The 15,637-nt window shown below is 35.8% G+C and overlaps 1 protein-coding gene across 1 annotated transcript in view; it reads right to left on the bottom strand.

The window, feature by feature from the left end:
- The window catches only part of TTC3 (tetratricopeptide repeat domain 3), a 116,775-nt gene that overhangs the window by 39,035 nt on the left and 62,103 nt on the right, over positions 1 to 15,637 (bottom strand). Inside the window, 10 exon segments of the mRNA XM_038581468.1 lie at positions 466 to 630; positions 1,964 to 2,037; positions 2,549 to 2,605; positions 3,524 to 3,570; positions 5,804 to 6,055; positions 8,588 to 8,914; positions 10,831 to 10,967; positions 12,599 to 12,663; positions 13,325 to 13,417; positions 14,952 to 15,053. Coding sequence (XP_038437396.1) covers positions 466 to 630; positions 1,964 to 2,037; positions 2,549 to 2,605; positions 3,524 to 3,570; positions 5,804 to 6,055; positions 8,588 to 8,914; positions 10,831 to 10,967; positions 12,599 to 12,663; positions 13,325 to 13,417; positions 14,952 to 15,053 — 1,319 coding nt within the window.

Genomic DNA, 15,637 nt, shown 5'->3' with positions numbered 1-15,637 from the left:
GGCCATGGTCTCATTGGCCGTAAGATCAAGCTGGCATCAGTCTCCATGCTCAGCTTGAAGAGTTTTTCTTCCTCTGCCCTGCCTCCACTTGTGCACACACATGCATATGTGTGTATGTGTCTCTCTTTCTCTCTCTCAAATAAATAAATTAATCAAAAAAAAAAAAGATTATGGCTGGAAATTTTATAGGTCCTATTGGCATACACCAGGTCAGTTTTAGAAACAGAAAATATCTATATTAAGCAGCTCAAACTGACAAAACCAATAATAATTAGAATTCTAAATTTAATAATTAAAAACACTCAGTTAAACTTTGTGTAATACATGACAAAGGCTGTAAACCCAGGTTTGTGAGCCAATAAGTGATTCCTTTAATAAGCACAAGGGACACAAATTCAACAACTGAGATCTTTAACTGGCAGCTTCAGTATAAAATACTATTTGTAGGAATGTTAAACTACTTACTCATACAGAGTTGAACATTTTTGTTTTGGGTTAATGTCCCACAGCTTTTTATTACGGACAACATATTCACTACTGTGCTGCTCATAGATAGCTTCAAATTCTTCTACATCTTGCCGAAGGTGGTCAGGTACCACAAATGGCCCTGCAGAATTTGAATTGCGTCTGCTGATAAAAAAACAATTTTGTGAATCATAAACTTTTAAGGTGATCCAGAATATTTAAACTGAAATAAATATAAAGACAGTAACATATTACTTAGCTTTACAATGCAAAAAAATACGATCAGAAAATTATATGTAGAAAAGTTATCCTTCCACAATTACATATATACGTATTACGTATGTGTATATGCATGTGTGTATATGTGTGTGTGTACATATATATATATGCCTGACCACTGAGTAAGCACCTTTAATTAACTACCTATTCTTGCTCCCAAGAGCAAATTTTTTGAAACTCCTGATTTTAAAAGTATCAATGTTACATTAATTTATAACTTGTTACAGAGAAAAATGGAAGATTGTAACTGCTATTAAGTTAAAGTGAGATTGAGACACTTAATAAAAAGACTTTTTTTTCTAAAATATAAGATTCTAACATTCTAAAGAGATGTGGTAGTTCGAGTGTGAGTTCTAAAACCAGACTGCTGGGTTTAATTCCTTGGCTCTGCTATTTAGAAGCTTCAGATTTGGGGGCATATCATTCAACTATACTGTGCGTAAGAAGTCTCTTTATCTATAAAATGGGCATAATAACAGTAATTACCTCCTAGGGTGGAGGAGTGGATTCAATGAGTTTATATACGTAAAACCAATGGAATAGTAACTGACATATAAACGTTGTCTAAGAATAAGCTATTACTATTTTAACAAAATAATTCTTCCACTTAAAAGAATCCATGAAAATAACTGTGTAAAAGCAGTTGTTATGACAACTCCTTTAAAAAATGAGAAAAAAAATTTGTGGATTTCTAGTCTGCAAGGGAATTAGACATCAAAAAGTCACTGCTACTCACTACTTTTATTTCTTCCTATGCCTATTCATATCCTGAAAACTTAATTTCAACACCCAGACACCACTGAAAATCACTCATATCTAAGGTTAAACCACAATGTCATATACAGTTTCCAAAACATCTTCCTCTATTATTACAGCAAATATGCTAGTAATTGTCAATAGGACATTCTCTTCACTGAATATTTTAGGTACTATTTTCTAGGATTTTCCCACAGTATCTTGTGCATAGTAAGTTCCTAGACTTATCTAATGAATGCCGTTAGACCAATGATTTTAATTTGGTTTGTATGAATTCCTAATGAGGACAAGCTTTGCTATAAATTCAACCAAGATGGATCACATCAGGTTGTTATAACAGATGTACATCTTTAGAGAGTGAAATTAGGGAAATAAAATACAAGTTTAAATTACATTAAATTAGCACCACTTGCTAAGTTAACGCAGGAGTTAAAATGAAGCAAAAAATTTTAATTACACTTACTTATGTTCTTCACCCGAAGTGATAGTCTCATTATTTGGTGTTACAGAAGGTGTCCCAGACCCCACCAACATAGGCTAGTTTAAAAGACAGAAAAATGAAAATGATTTTCTATCTTAAAATCCCATGAAAAAAATTAGCATTAAAACAGATGAATGCTTATATAAATACACAAACTGACAATATATAAGACTTATCTAAATTTTTTTTGTAAACAGGAACACATAGTAATAAAAGTTTCAACAACTACAAATAGGCCCAAATTAACATTTAGGCCTCAAAAAAATTTTTTAATGTCAAAGATAAAAAGACCAGTTTTAGTGGAATTTACAAACAGCTGCTCTCATCCTCTAATATTTGTTTCCTGCCTCAACTCTTGCCCTCTTGTCTGATCCCCTACACATGTGAGAGCCAAGGAGAATCCACAGTAAGACAAACAGCACGATATTTATCTCATGGGCTTGGAACAAATCTTTAGATTAAATATTTAAAAAGTCTTGCTCTAAAAATGCTTCAAAATATCCTCCAAAGTTGGTTAATTCTAATTTATATATTCAATTATTTTATGCAAGAATATAGAAAATATACCTTTGAATCTTTTGGCTTCTTTTTCTTGCCTTTATTTTTTATCTTGGCGGAATTAAACTGGAAAAATGGTGGGGGAAAAACAATGAAAACTCAAATAACAGCAGTACAAAGCTCCAAATAAAAATATCATACTGGTTTCAGCCACAAGTTGAATATACATAACAAAAGTAACAAAATTGCTAAACAAAAGTAACATTTAGAATGTCAGCCCTGGTGTTATGACTTATAATAGAAAATAACAGCTCAATAACAAAGGTGTAATAACTAAAATTGCCCCAACATTTTAAAACTCATTTGTAAGGTTATGTTATTTCAAGTAATTAATCAGTCTTTTAGAGTAATTCCAGTTATATGCTACTAGTATTTTAATGACATTTCTTATTAAGCTAAATTGACCTTCTACACGTGGCCAAACTTTGAGGCATAGTGGACTGACGAGACATTTAACTTCCCATGGCTGTGTTACAGGTGTTTCCATACTTAGCTGGCAGTACTTAACAGCAGATTAAGACAAAATTTCAAGTACAGATGATCTGATCCTGAAGATCAGTAAATAAGCATCTGTTTGAAAACTGCCACAACCTACTAAGAAAAACTCTGGATTTATTTTAACTTTGGAGCTATTCAAAACAAAGTCTCTTTGTTTTCCTTACAGAACAAAACATAAAATTTTAATCATTACAGATAACTTTTCATTTTTATGCCAGGAGATGACTCAGCAACTCATTCCTTATTTCTGAGATTAACATTTATTAGTTACAAAACTTTATGGACACTGTCTAATTTAAGCCTCTGAATCTGCTGACTATTGCTCTAAGAGAAAGACTGGGCATTAACTTTCTAATAAATTAGCATACATTAGCCAGAAATCCTCATCATGCTAGCTGTGATGTAATAAACACTGGCCTGGGTACCCCTCTCTTCTTTGGCTAACACAGATTAGCACACTGAGGTTAAAGTGATCAAATAACTTACCGGCACATCGCCACTGTCTTGTTTCCTTAATACAGTACAGCGGCTATCTGTAGGAAAACACCAGTGATTTGTGAGATGATGATAATTTTACACTGCCAAACACACTAAACCCTTAAAGAGAACCACTCCAGATACTACAATCATCAACTATGTTCTATTCCTTATTAGGTTTTGACACAAATGACACAAATGGCCAATTAAATGAAAAACCACCACAGATAATCACAAAATGTAAATCCAATTCAGCACAATTTGAATGCTTTCTATGTGTCAAGCTCTATGCAAGGTGCCAAGAATACAGAAACGCATAGTACAATCCCTGCCATAGATAAACTTGTGTTCTTAACTTGTATTCTGCAAAATACTCAAACAGGCAAATACCTGCAACCCACTGTGCTACATGCCTCAATAAATACAACGGAAACAAAGCTGATGGAATAATAAAGTTTTCAAGGATAAAGGCCCAAGGAGAGGTCAGGGAGGGCTTGGTCTGGGGAAGCAATATTAAAGTAAGACTTTAAATAAACAAGCAAAGGAATAGGTCGTGGCTGGAGAAAATGCATGAGCAAAGTCACAAGGCAGAAAAGCACAAGGAAGGTTTTGACATCTTTAAGAAGTTAGATGTATACACGGAGGGCAGATGGGGAGAGTGATGATAAATTCAGGTAGATAGTGTGAATTTACAAGATCAGTGGATTTTGAAGAGTTTTAAGAACTATAATCATCAATTTAAATGAAAAGAGATAAAATTGAAAATATCTAGGAAAACGGTGAGAAGCAGAGCTACTACTGAAGGGAAAATCTGTTGAGATGGCTGGTCATTTGGTTGGTGGCTTCTGACTAAAAGGAACAGTCACAGCCAGATGGACTGCACAGTTGGGTTACAGAAAAAATTCACACTAAGAGGGTCTCCTTTTTAGTTATTTTGTTGTGTGATCCAAACATGCATCAGGCTTTATATTACCAGCAGCAGCAAACTGATGGCAATAAATTCAGGCTATCAAGTAGCACGTCACTTTCAGTCATGAAGCTGTCCTAGAAAAATAAAGCCATCTGTATTTGAATGTGCTCCTTCCTAAGAATCACAACAAGTTTTTCAGTCCCTTACACATATGAACTCTGTAATATGTGATAGCTTTGTATAAAGCCAGACCTTTTAATGTCCCCTTTCAAAAAAAGCATGAAATTTAAAAGTCTAGCTCTGGACAGTCTGTAAAGCAGATGCTGAGGAATGCTGAAGAAAAGGGGAGGGGGAGAGTTACCATAACACACACATGCAGTACCAAAGAGAAGTTAAAATTAATTTAGAATCTAAGAATATTAGAATTCTGAAGCAAAGTGGGACCACACAGACCACTGGCTCCAAATCCTATCATTTCAACAATGAAGAAACTAAGATCCAAAAGAAGCTAAAGAATTAACTACTAGTTATCCTATTCTGCCAAACCTATTCTGGGCTCCATGCTGCTACCCGAACAGGTGACCTAACTCCCCTCAACCCCGTCTCTAAGCCCAGATGTCAACCTGTCCAACTACCTCCACGTTCACAGCTTGGACTCTAGCCCTGCATCGAGGCTTTGTCTTCCCCAGGAAGAACACGAGAGCTTGATCCTCCATTTAAACCACCAGCACCCTTTCTGGACCTCTCTTACTGAGCTGATGCTCATAATAGTTACTGAATATTCACCTTATTCCCTTTTCTACAATATAAGATTCCTGAGGGCAGGGGCTAGCATACGCATTTCTGAGTTCCTGGTTAACACCCAGCTCTGGAGGGGACCTTGAAGCAGTAGTAAAAACAAAGTTTTTAGTGAGGTGAATTAGAGAAGAAGCTGGGCCACAGCCGACTTCCTGATCTCCCAATTCTAAGCTCTTCCCACCACAACAGATGTGCTATTTCTAGATTCTGCAAACATCACCTCCTCTGCAGGGCAATGTATTCTTGAAGGTTACAAATTAAACCATTTACTAATAAATTCTGTCCATTTAATATGCAATCTTTGCCATGATACTGTCAATGTATTTAAGATGAGAATATTAGGTGTGTAATCAGTGTAACACACCCCTATGAGCACCCTACCACTTAGCTCAACAGAGTAAAAACGTTTTATAACATCAAAAAAAAATAATCACTATTTTTAATCACTAACTTTTCCAAATAAGCTGGCTGTACCATAATAATTCTCACTATTTTGTCAAGTATTAAATAAGCCAGATCCTTCACAGATTTGTACCCCCCCCAGCCCAGATATAATATAAATTGAAATTCAGCCCACACACCCATTATGTCAAAGAACTCATCTAGAGCATTGTGTAGCGCTGGGAACTTGTCTCTATGCTCTTCTAGCAGCCATATTAAACACCGTGCTTCCTTCACTGATGTTGGCTCACAGAAATAATCAAGTTGCTTTCCTTCTATAGAGGCTAGTTTATGACCATATTTCTCATTCCAGAGAAAAGTCATGATGCTAAAATCAAGCTCCTTAAGAGAGGCTCCATAACGAGAAAAAAAAGGTCCTGTGGCATCTAAACCTGTAAATAAAAACAAAATCCAAATCAGAAAAAAGGAAAATCATTTACCATAAAACCACATTCAATCCTACATCTCTGAAAGCAGTTCAGTTATAGTTTGCTGACATTTTCAGTGAAAACACATACCTGATTACAAACTTGTTCAAGTTATTTTGCATTTTAGGAATACCACTTAATATCGACAGACTAATTACAACAGTTCTTATCTATTAGTTGAATAAGGGGCCAAAGTCTTCTTATATAATAGCTCATATATTATAAGCTTCTACAGTCATTTTTATTAGACTTAGGCAGTAAAAGCAAAGCATTAAATTCCTGTAAAAATGTAACAACTTTTTCACGAATTCAAAAAGATTGTCACTCTACTTAGTACAAGCTAGAAAGATTTTAGTGCTTTTCTACACATATTCCATAGTAACAAAACGTTAATAATATGCAAATGATTTCAAATGCCTTTAAAACAACACCTCCATTAATGGCTCCTTATCCCCCTCCAAAAATCAGGATGGTCACTATTCCCACTTTTATTCCAATTTCTAACAAACCAGAAAAAGAAGTAGCTGCAACCTCATACCACTGCTACTGAAGGGATGGCGAGCCCCTACCCTTACTAACATAGCCACCAAAAGACAAAGAAGACTATCTCTAGTCTATCTTCCCACCTGCCTCAAATATAGTACAGTAGCCTCTTATGCCAGTCACGGTTTCTCAGTCAGCATATGAAGCGGACTACTGAGTCAGAATTAACCTGGATGGCTGTTTCCTCCAGATGAAACAGTTACCTTGCAGAGGTCATGTTGCATGAAAAATGTGCTCATTGAAGGGAAGGCAAAAGATCACTTTCTAGTATTAAAATGATACTCTCTCCCCAATCCCTCATATAAACTGACGTCTCGTGTTAAATATGTACGTGATGTGACCCCATAGGACGACTTTTTTTTATTGAGAAGGAAGTAAAATTCCAGGAATTGGAAATTACTTGCCTTTAATAAATATGAGCTACACCAGGGACATAGCACAGCCTTAGTAATTAACATGCTTGAAGTCATTTTAAAACTTTAACTAGAAACTGCAACTTTAGGGACACCTGGGTGGCTCAGAGGTTGGGTGGCTGCCTTTGGCTCTGGTCATGACCCTGGGATTCAGGATCGAGTTCCGCATCAGGCTCCCTGTGGAGGGCCTTCTTCTCCCCCGGCCTATGTCTCTGCCTCTCTCTCTCTCTCTCTCCCCCCCTCTCTCAGCACAATTTGAACGTACGTACGTGTCTCTCATGAATAAATAAATGTCTTAAAAAAAAAAAAGAAACTGCAACTTTGAATAGTATGCATATACTTATTAAAAGAATACCAGAATACCTTTATCAGAAAGGTATATCATTTATAACAAAATGATCCATCAGTGAGCTACAAGGCTCAAATGCTACCCTTTACCTGAGAGAACAGTGACAGGCACTCTTGCCTGGGTAAGCATAACCAGAAAGCCTACTACTCCTGAGTCTATCTTCCAGAGCAGATTAAAATTAAGAATAACATAATAATTTACTCGGATTTTTAATAGACACTAATGACAACCTCAGCACTTAAGAGTGGTTTTCTGGGACCAGAAACCTGTGCAGATCTGTGCTTAAAGCAGCAACACTTAGTTATCAACTATGCCAAGCTTGCTACCACCTTACATGGTTTCTACTGACAGAAATTTATCAATATATTCTCTCAAATTCTAGAATTCTAAGAGCTCCATGTCCCTAAAAATTCCGGCAGGTTGGGGAGACTTTCAGAGGCCTGGCTGGCTCACTCTTTGGACTGCTCCGCTATTGCTCCTGCTGGCCTTGTGTACCACAACTACCAACTGAATCATCTACCTAGTCCAAGGCCAGTTACCACCGTGGTCACCAAGATAAACAATGCTCTGGTAGGTACTCAGAGAAATCTCAATCTAATGTTAGACAACAACTCTATCTGTGGCAGCTTTTACAGTCCCTGCATGGCCCTAGGCAAAGAGCCAGCTTGGGTCTTCCTCTACCACATTAGGAAAATTAGGAACAGTAGCAGAGTTCTATAATCTTGTGATTCAACCTCAAAGTATTTTCCTCATAGTCCTTAGATACAGATTTGCCTTCAGTGATCCTAAGCAGTTTGTTCCGTCCACTCTTCCCTCTATGTTTTCTAAGGATTCTGACTACAGAACTGCACAATCCCAGAGGGCAAACAACTGCCTCCAGAAGGTGTTATTTACTCATGACTCTGCCTTGTATTTACTTAGTTTACACATTTACAAATAGTTTAGCAAACTACAGGACTGGATTTTCTGATTAAACTTTTTCATGTTTATACTTTTTTGAAAAGTGTACTGTAACCTATCTATAAAATAGCCTAAGTTGTGAGTTGGGAGGAAATAGTATTTTTAACCATACAACTCTGTAGTCCTACTCTTTAAAAAATCATCAATGATAACAGAAAAACAAAATGGGGATCAGAGGCCAATGTCCGCCCTTCTACTGAGTTATATAGGCTCTAGAGTTCAGTGGCATACCAAAGCTGTTAAGTTTCTGGATCCAAGCGGCTAATTTTGGCTCCACTTCTTTAAGTTCGCTCAAAACATGCAGAAATATCCTAGTCTTTACTCTATTCTTTTCTTGAATCAAGTGACGAATGACGTAGTCCACCGCTTCATTTAGAAAATTTCTGCTAGAAAAACAGGTTGTGTAGTCTTCTGTGCTTAAAACCTTCCAAGAAAGCAATTCTTTGAGAAGCTTGGAAGTGTTCAGAATACCAGATTTTATCTTGTCAGCGTACTGCTTTATGCACTGCAGAATTCTGTCGTCAAGGAACTGGCAACTCTGAACACTGTCTACAGTTTCTAAGGATAAATAAAAATGGTTAAAGTCAGCAATGTACCAATTTGTGAAGATATAAACTGAGAAAGAATATGGTATTACATAATAATATAAAATATCGTTCAGAGGGATTCTTAATGTTTCAAATAAACTCAAGAAATTTTAAATTTGGAATATACTTAACAATACCTTTGACAAGATACAAAGTTCACATTAAATCAAACATCAAAAGTATCTTACCTCCTTCACTGTGTACCACTCATGCAATATCTAAAAACTTAGTTCCTCTAAAGTAAGGTTACTTTCCTCAATAACCCTAACCCAGCCTCATCACTACCTATACTTCATATTCAATAACTATGTTTAATCATTAAGAATGCAAAGCATTTTTTCTGGAGTTGAAGGGATCATTTATTAGTTACGAATTCAATTAATATTTGGTAGTTATTGTTATGTTATTTATCTAATTGTTGTATCCTAAACCAAAGGACCCCATGGTGTTGATTCCAAACTGGAAAATTTCTCCGAAGTTTATCTTTCCAACCCAGGCATCTCCCCTAATAGATGGCAAAGTTAAAACACAAACAAGAAGCATGCAAAGTTAAAAAACATTCACCAGAGACTTCTATAGTAGGAAAGATAATTGTGACTTATTTGTGAAACACTAATGGAATACTAAGTAAAAAATAAAAACAAGAGGAAGTATTTCATTTTGGGAACAGCCATCACAGTAGAAAATAAAAAAGAATAATTTCCTTCAACTGAAAACTAAAACCAGTCCTGGAGATGTAATGCACAGCATGGTGACTACAGCTAATACTACTACATTGTGGGGCGCCTGGGTGGCTCAGTTGGTTGGGTCAAGTGTCCGACTCTTAATCTTAGCTCAGGTCTTGATCTCAGGGTCATGAGTTCAAGCCCTGCATTGAGCTCCATGCTGGGTGTGGAGTTTACCTTAAAAAATAATACTATATTACAAATTTGAAAGTAGCTAAAAGAGTGGATCTTCAAAGTTCTTGTCATAAGAAAAAAAAATTCTGGGGGATGCCTGAGTCGCTCAGTGGTTGAGCATCTGCCTTCAGCACATGGCGTGATCCCGGAGTTCCGGGATCAAGTCCCACATAAGGCTCCCTGTGAGGAGCCTGCTTCTCCTTCTGCCTATGTCTCTGTCTTCTCTCTGTGTCTCTCATGAATAAATACAATCCTTTTTTTTTTAATAAATACAATCTTAAAAAAAATTCTGTAACTACGTATTGTGATAGATGTTAATTGGACTTACTATGGTGATTATTTTACAATATATACGAATATGCAATATATACATCACAGTGTACACCTGAAACTCATAAAATGTTATGTCCTTAAAAAAAAAAGACCTTAAGAAAAAAACCTGAAAGTAAATATACTCGGAACAGTATAATCACATACCCAGGGTGATCGGGGAATAATGACAAGATGAACATAAAACAGAAGGCTGGGCTAGGTAATCTCTACAGCTTCTTTATGAACTGTGTGCAGGACTGAATGCAGGACTATATCAGATAATTAGGAGCTAACTCAGGCTCAATGTCTTAGAACCTAAATCTGCACAATGGAGTTCATAGAGCACGATCAAATACACAATATGCATGTCAGCTATTATTTCCACCTTCACTTCTGTGATAAACAAACTGACGGAGAGCTTGCTCCAAGTTAGTGCACTGCTATCATTTGTGTACTGGGATTGTGAATCCCTGTGTACACACTGCTTCCAAACTTGATGCTCTTTACACCAATTTTTCCCATCTCAGAGCAACACAAAAAAGTGATGGTACTAAAATACTAATTGAAATCTAAACTTCAATTCAGTAACAACACAATATCCATTAAGAGAGGTATTTATGTTTATACTTTTAGGCTAAAATAGATTACTCTCATTGTGTCTTTAACTTCCACATACCTTTCTGCTCTTCAGTTTTGGGTGGATTACTTTCCCTTAGGTCCTCTTCCATTCTTTCTTGTGCTAATTTTTTTGCTTCTTTTTTTTGGATCTTTCTCTTCAATTTTTTGTCTTCTTTCAGTCTTAGCTTCTCTAGGCTGATAAGCATTTACAATTAGTGATAATCCACCTCTGTCATAAACTCAACTACCTTCTTTTGCCTATTACAGAAACCATTCTCTAAGTAGTAAACTAGAAAGTTTCCCTTTTAATTTAGAACTTGGCCTGCATCTTCTCTTTAATATCAAAACTGTTGATGCATGTTCAGTTAAAATTAGGATACTTATTTCATGAAAGCAAGAACTCAATGACTAACTTATAAATCAAGGGTGGCACACACATATTGTACAAATATTATTTCCATGTATATAAGTTACTGCTTAGGGTAAATAAAAATAGTAAAAATTACCCTGCAACATAATACATATGTACACTCATTTCAAAGAAAGATCCCATCGTAAAATATTATTTTCACATCTCAATAATGGCCCACAACACTGGAATTTGGTTGATATGGTTTACAGTAAATTCTCTTCAACAAATAATTCTGGCTCATCTTTTCTTGTTTTTTTCTTGGTCACAAATGATGAAAAAAATCACTTCTTGGAATAGAGGACAAGAAGCAGAACCAAAAAGAAGAGGGGCAGCCTGGGTGGCTCAGCAGTTTAGCACCTGCCTGCAGCCCAGGGCATGATCCTGGGGACCTGGGATCAAGTCCCACATCGGGTTCCCTGCGTGGAGCCTGCTTCTCCCTCCGCCTGTGTCTCTGCCTTGCTCTCTCTGTGTCTCTCATGAATAAATAAAGAATTTAAAAAAATTTTTTAAAGAAGAAGAAGAAGAAAAAAAGGATTGGGATTATTTGACCTAAACAATAATATATAAAAGTGAATAATTTTGACAGTATATTGAGTTTTTCAGGGTGAGAAATAGTCATTGGTTCAAAAAAATCTGAAGAGAGAGAAAAAAGAAAAATGCTTTTTGAATTAAAGTTTAAACAGCTGAGAGCTAAATATATAAATTTTATCTAAATGCCAAAGCTGGGCAGCCCGGGTGGCTCAGCGGTTTAGTGCTGCCTTCAGCCCAGGTTGTGATCCTGGAGACCTGGGATCGAGTCCCGTGTCGGGCTCCCTGCATGGAGCCTGCTTCTCCCTCTGCCTGTGTCTCTGCCTCTCTCTCTCTCTCTGTGTCTCTCATGAATAAATAAATAAAATCTTTAAAAAAATAAAAAATAAATGCCAAAGCTATCGGGCAGTCCAGTGGCGCAGTGGTTTAGCACCGCCTGCAGCCTGGGGTGTGATCCTGGAAACCCGGGATCGAGTCCCACGTCGGGTTCCCTGCATGGAGCCTGCCTGTGACTGTCTCGCTCGTTCTCTCTATGAATAAATAAAATCTTTTAAAAATAAATAAATAAATAAATAAATAAATAAATAAATAAATAAATGCCAAAGCTATTAATCAAACATGTCATTTCATAGCATCAAGTGTCATAATTTTACTAAAAATTCAACCACCAAATAATGCTTCTTATTCAAGCTTTTAGTAGTATTTAACATTCTAGGTTAGTTCTCTTTAAGTTTTAAATACCCGTAAAAGTCACTTAAACATCACTTATTTGGGTATGTGAATACAGCCAATTTTAAAAAAGTGTAATTCAGAAATCTGCATTTAATTGAATTATATTCCAGGAATAGACATCATTTAACTACTGATTGATTGTTAAAAATCTTACCTAGAACATTTCTGTTTCAGAATAGGTCTTGGAGGAACCTTTTCTTTTATGACCTTGTGTTCAAACTTTAAATAAAACAAAGACATCCAAAATTTGTCTCATACTCCCATGACATAAAGCACAAAACCACAAGTAACAAGCAGTCAGAAGCACATAGAGTCAAGGTTCAATTTGATAGAGAACAGGGATGATGTTCTGACCCAGACAAAAGCTCAGAAAATTTTAGCAAAGCAATTTACTAAAAAGAGGAACAAGAATAGACACACTTTAGGAAGCTCAAAACAAAAAAACAAACAAAACAAAACAAAAAAAACCCCTAAGAGTAAGCAGATCGAATAAACTACAAATACCATTAGAACAACCCACTCCTCACATCCCATATAGTAAAGTGAAAAGTAATCCTTCAAAACTGTCTTCCCCTTCCCTAGGAATTTCACCCTCATTAATACCCAAAAGTTTACTGGGGATTAAAAAAACAAGATTATAAAAAAGAGTACAAACAGTAAAACTAAAATGTAAAAAGTCTCCCCTTTTATGAAATAAAAGAATGTGAGAATCCTTCATTGCCAAGATACATTCTGACATTCTATATTTTCTGAAGTAACTTTTTTTTCAGGAAAACACAAGATCCAAATTATAAAACCTCTACCCATTTAAATCATACTTAAAAGTTACAAACATTTTGGTTAACAATTTGGTAATATTTTCCCTCTATTCAATACTTACTTCACATTTAACTTGACCACCACTGCTGAAAATGATAATCTTAGAAATGATTCCTTCACAGTCAGGGGTAAGACAAATTCCTTGTAGAAAATCCTATTTGATTAAAAAAACAAGTGCTATATCTCAGAATAGATCTATATATGTATACTGTTTAACCATCAGGAGCAGTTAAAATACATCTAAAACCTTCTTTATGGAGGCACTAAAAGTTCCTGCTCCTTGTCTTCTGACTTTCGGAGCCTCCCTTGTAGAATATACTTCCAGCTGTAAGGCTGACCAAGTGACTTGCTTAGGTCAATGCAGAGTGAGCTGACATAATGTAAACTGTGTCCATGCAAAAGCTTTAAGAAAACTGAATGGACTGGCCATTGCTCTTTACCCTCTGCCACAAGAACATGTTCCAGTCACTCTTGAGCCTCAATTCAGAAACAAAGAATACAGCTACACAGACTAGAGCTGCTATGGCCCAACCCTGGCCCACAGCTGCAGACCTCTAGGACAATTGATGTAAGCAAGAAATGAACTTTTCTTATTATAAATCACGAGATACTTCAGTTGTGTATTAGTTCAGTATATCCTAGTACAAACTAACTAATTTAGAGAGTATTTCAACCCACAAGAATGGTTAAAACCACTATGGGAGCATGTGTAAAGTAACTAGAGAAACTGAGTTAATGTAAGACAAAGACATAGCAAAAGTGACTGACTCAATGGCAACAATTACTTGGTCATATCATTGTATCTTTAGTTAACTATGTGAAAATGCATAAAATATGAGAATTTATTTCTACCAACCTTAAATAATTCCTCTGGCTAACAAACATCTAACACTAGCACATTACTCTTTTTTCCACACAAGAATAGGGGCTTATATGAGGCTAAGCAGTGTACAAAAAAATGTTTTTAAGTTCATAGCTTATAGCAATCAGAAACAAATGAATGCAAGTAAGATTATCAAGTTGAGCCTTCTTTCAAAGTAGATCTAGCTAGTGGTAATTAACGTTATTACCTTACTAATTAAGAAAAACCACAATGAGAATTGGCAGTACTAAATTTAACTTACTTTTTAGTATAAATTATTTCATCAAATTTGGTAGAAAATAAAAAATTTGAGACCCCAATTCTACATCAGAACGTTAACATCAGACATTTAAACTTTTATTTTGGGGGCACCTGGGTGGCTCAGTGGTTGAGTGTCTGCCTTTGGCTCAGATCATGATCCAGGATCCTGGTATAGAGTCTCACATCAGGGTACCTGAAGGGAGTCTGCTTCTCCTTCTGCCTGTGTCTCTGCTTCAAACTCTGTCTCTCTCATGAATAAATAAATAAAATCTTTACAAAAAATTAAACTTTTATTTTTGATCGTAAGATTCCCAATGTAAAAACTGGTTAAACAATTTATTAAAGGCCTCTATGGTTACTGCCCTTATGCCAATATAAAATAAAAACAAGAACTGATTTTCTACTTTATCATTAAAGTTTTAATTTAAAACATTTTAGTTATGCTTAGAATGCACAGAAACGAATTTATATTTACTTAAAACTTTTAAAATTAAAGATCCTCAAGGAAAAAAAAATCAGCATACAATAAGAATACTACAAAATTCAGACTATTTTGTGAACTTACCTTGTCAATTTTATCATTAAAAGTTGTTGTTTTCAACTTTTTCCAACAGTTCATGTGAAATTCTATTTTACAGTACTGGCAGCAGCTGATTCGTATAAAACCCTAGGGGGTTTAAAACAATGTTTAATAAACATTTAAAGGTGTCAACACATACATAATGTCTTTCACAATCACAACACACATATTAAGATGAAAGAGAACTGTCTGCATTCACCTGGCAAATGTAACTAGATGATATCACATTCTCTCTCCTAAGTAAGTACAATCCTTCTATAACCCTAAATGCTAGAGACAGAGAACTTGACTGACATGCTTATTTCCATAGTATACAGCTGCATTATCCTTTACAATATTAAATATTTTATACACATTATTCATCTGATCTACTAACCAGGGAGAGTAGGCAGTTACTGTCTTCTTGAATAAAGTAAGGCCCAGTAACTCAATTAAGTGGCAGACCTGGTGTTAGACTTAGGTTCCCAGAAGCTAATTCAGTAGTCAAAACAGCCTTTATATTCCTGGTCTCAAATTTTACAAAAAATTAGAATTGCAACCAATCAGAGATAGCAATCTCATTTTCTTTCCTGTACCTCTAAGAAACAGGGAAGTTATATAAACAGTGGCTAGAAAGGGGAAATAGAATTAGCTAGCCTGACATCTTAGGTCACTGTCCCTGCCCTCAGTGT

The sequence above is a fragment of the Canis lupus genome, chromosome 31, assembly GCF_011100685.1.
Source record: "Canis lupus familiaris isolate Mischka breed German Shepherd chromosome 31, alternate assembly UU_Cfam_GSD_1.0, whole genome shotgun sequence".
Classification (NCBI taxonomy): Eukaryota; Metazoa; Chordata; class Mammalia; order Carnivora; family Canidae; genus Canis; species Canis lupus.
This window is presented reverse-complemented; position numbering and strand designations above follow the sequence as displayed.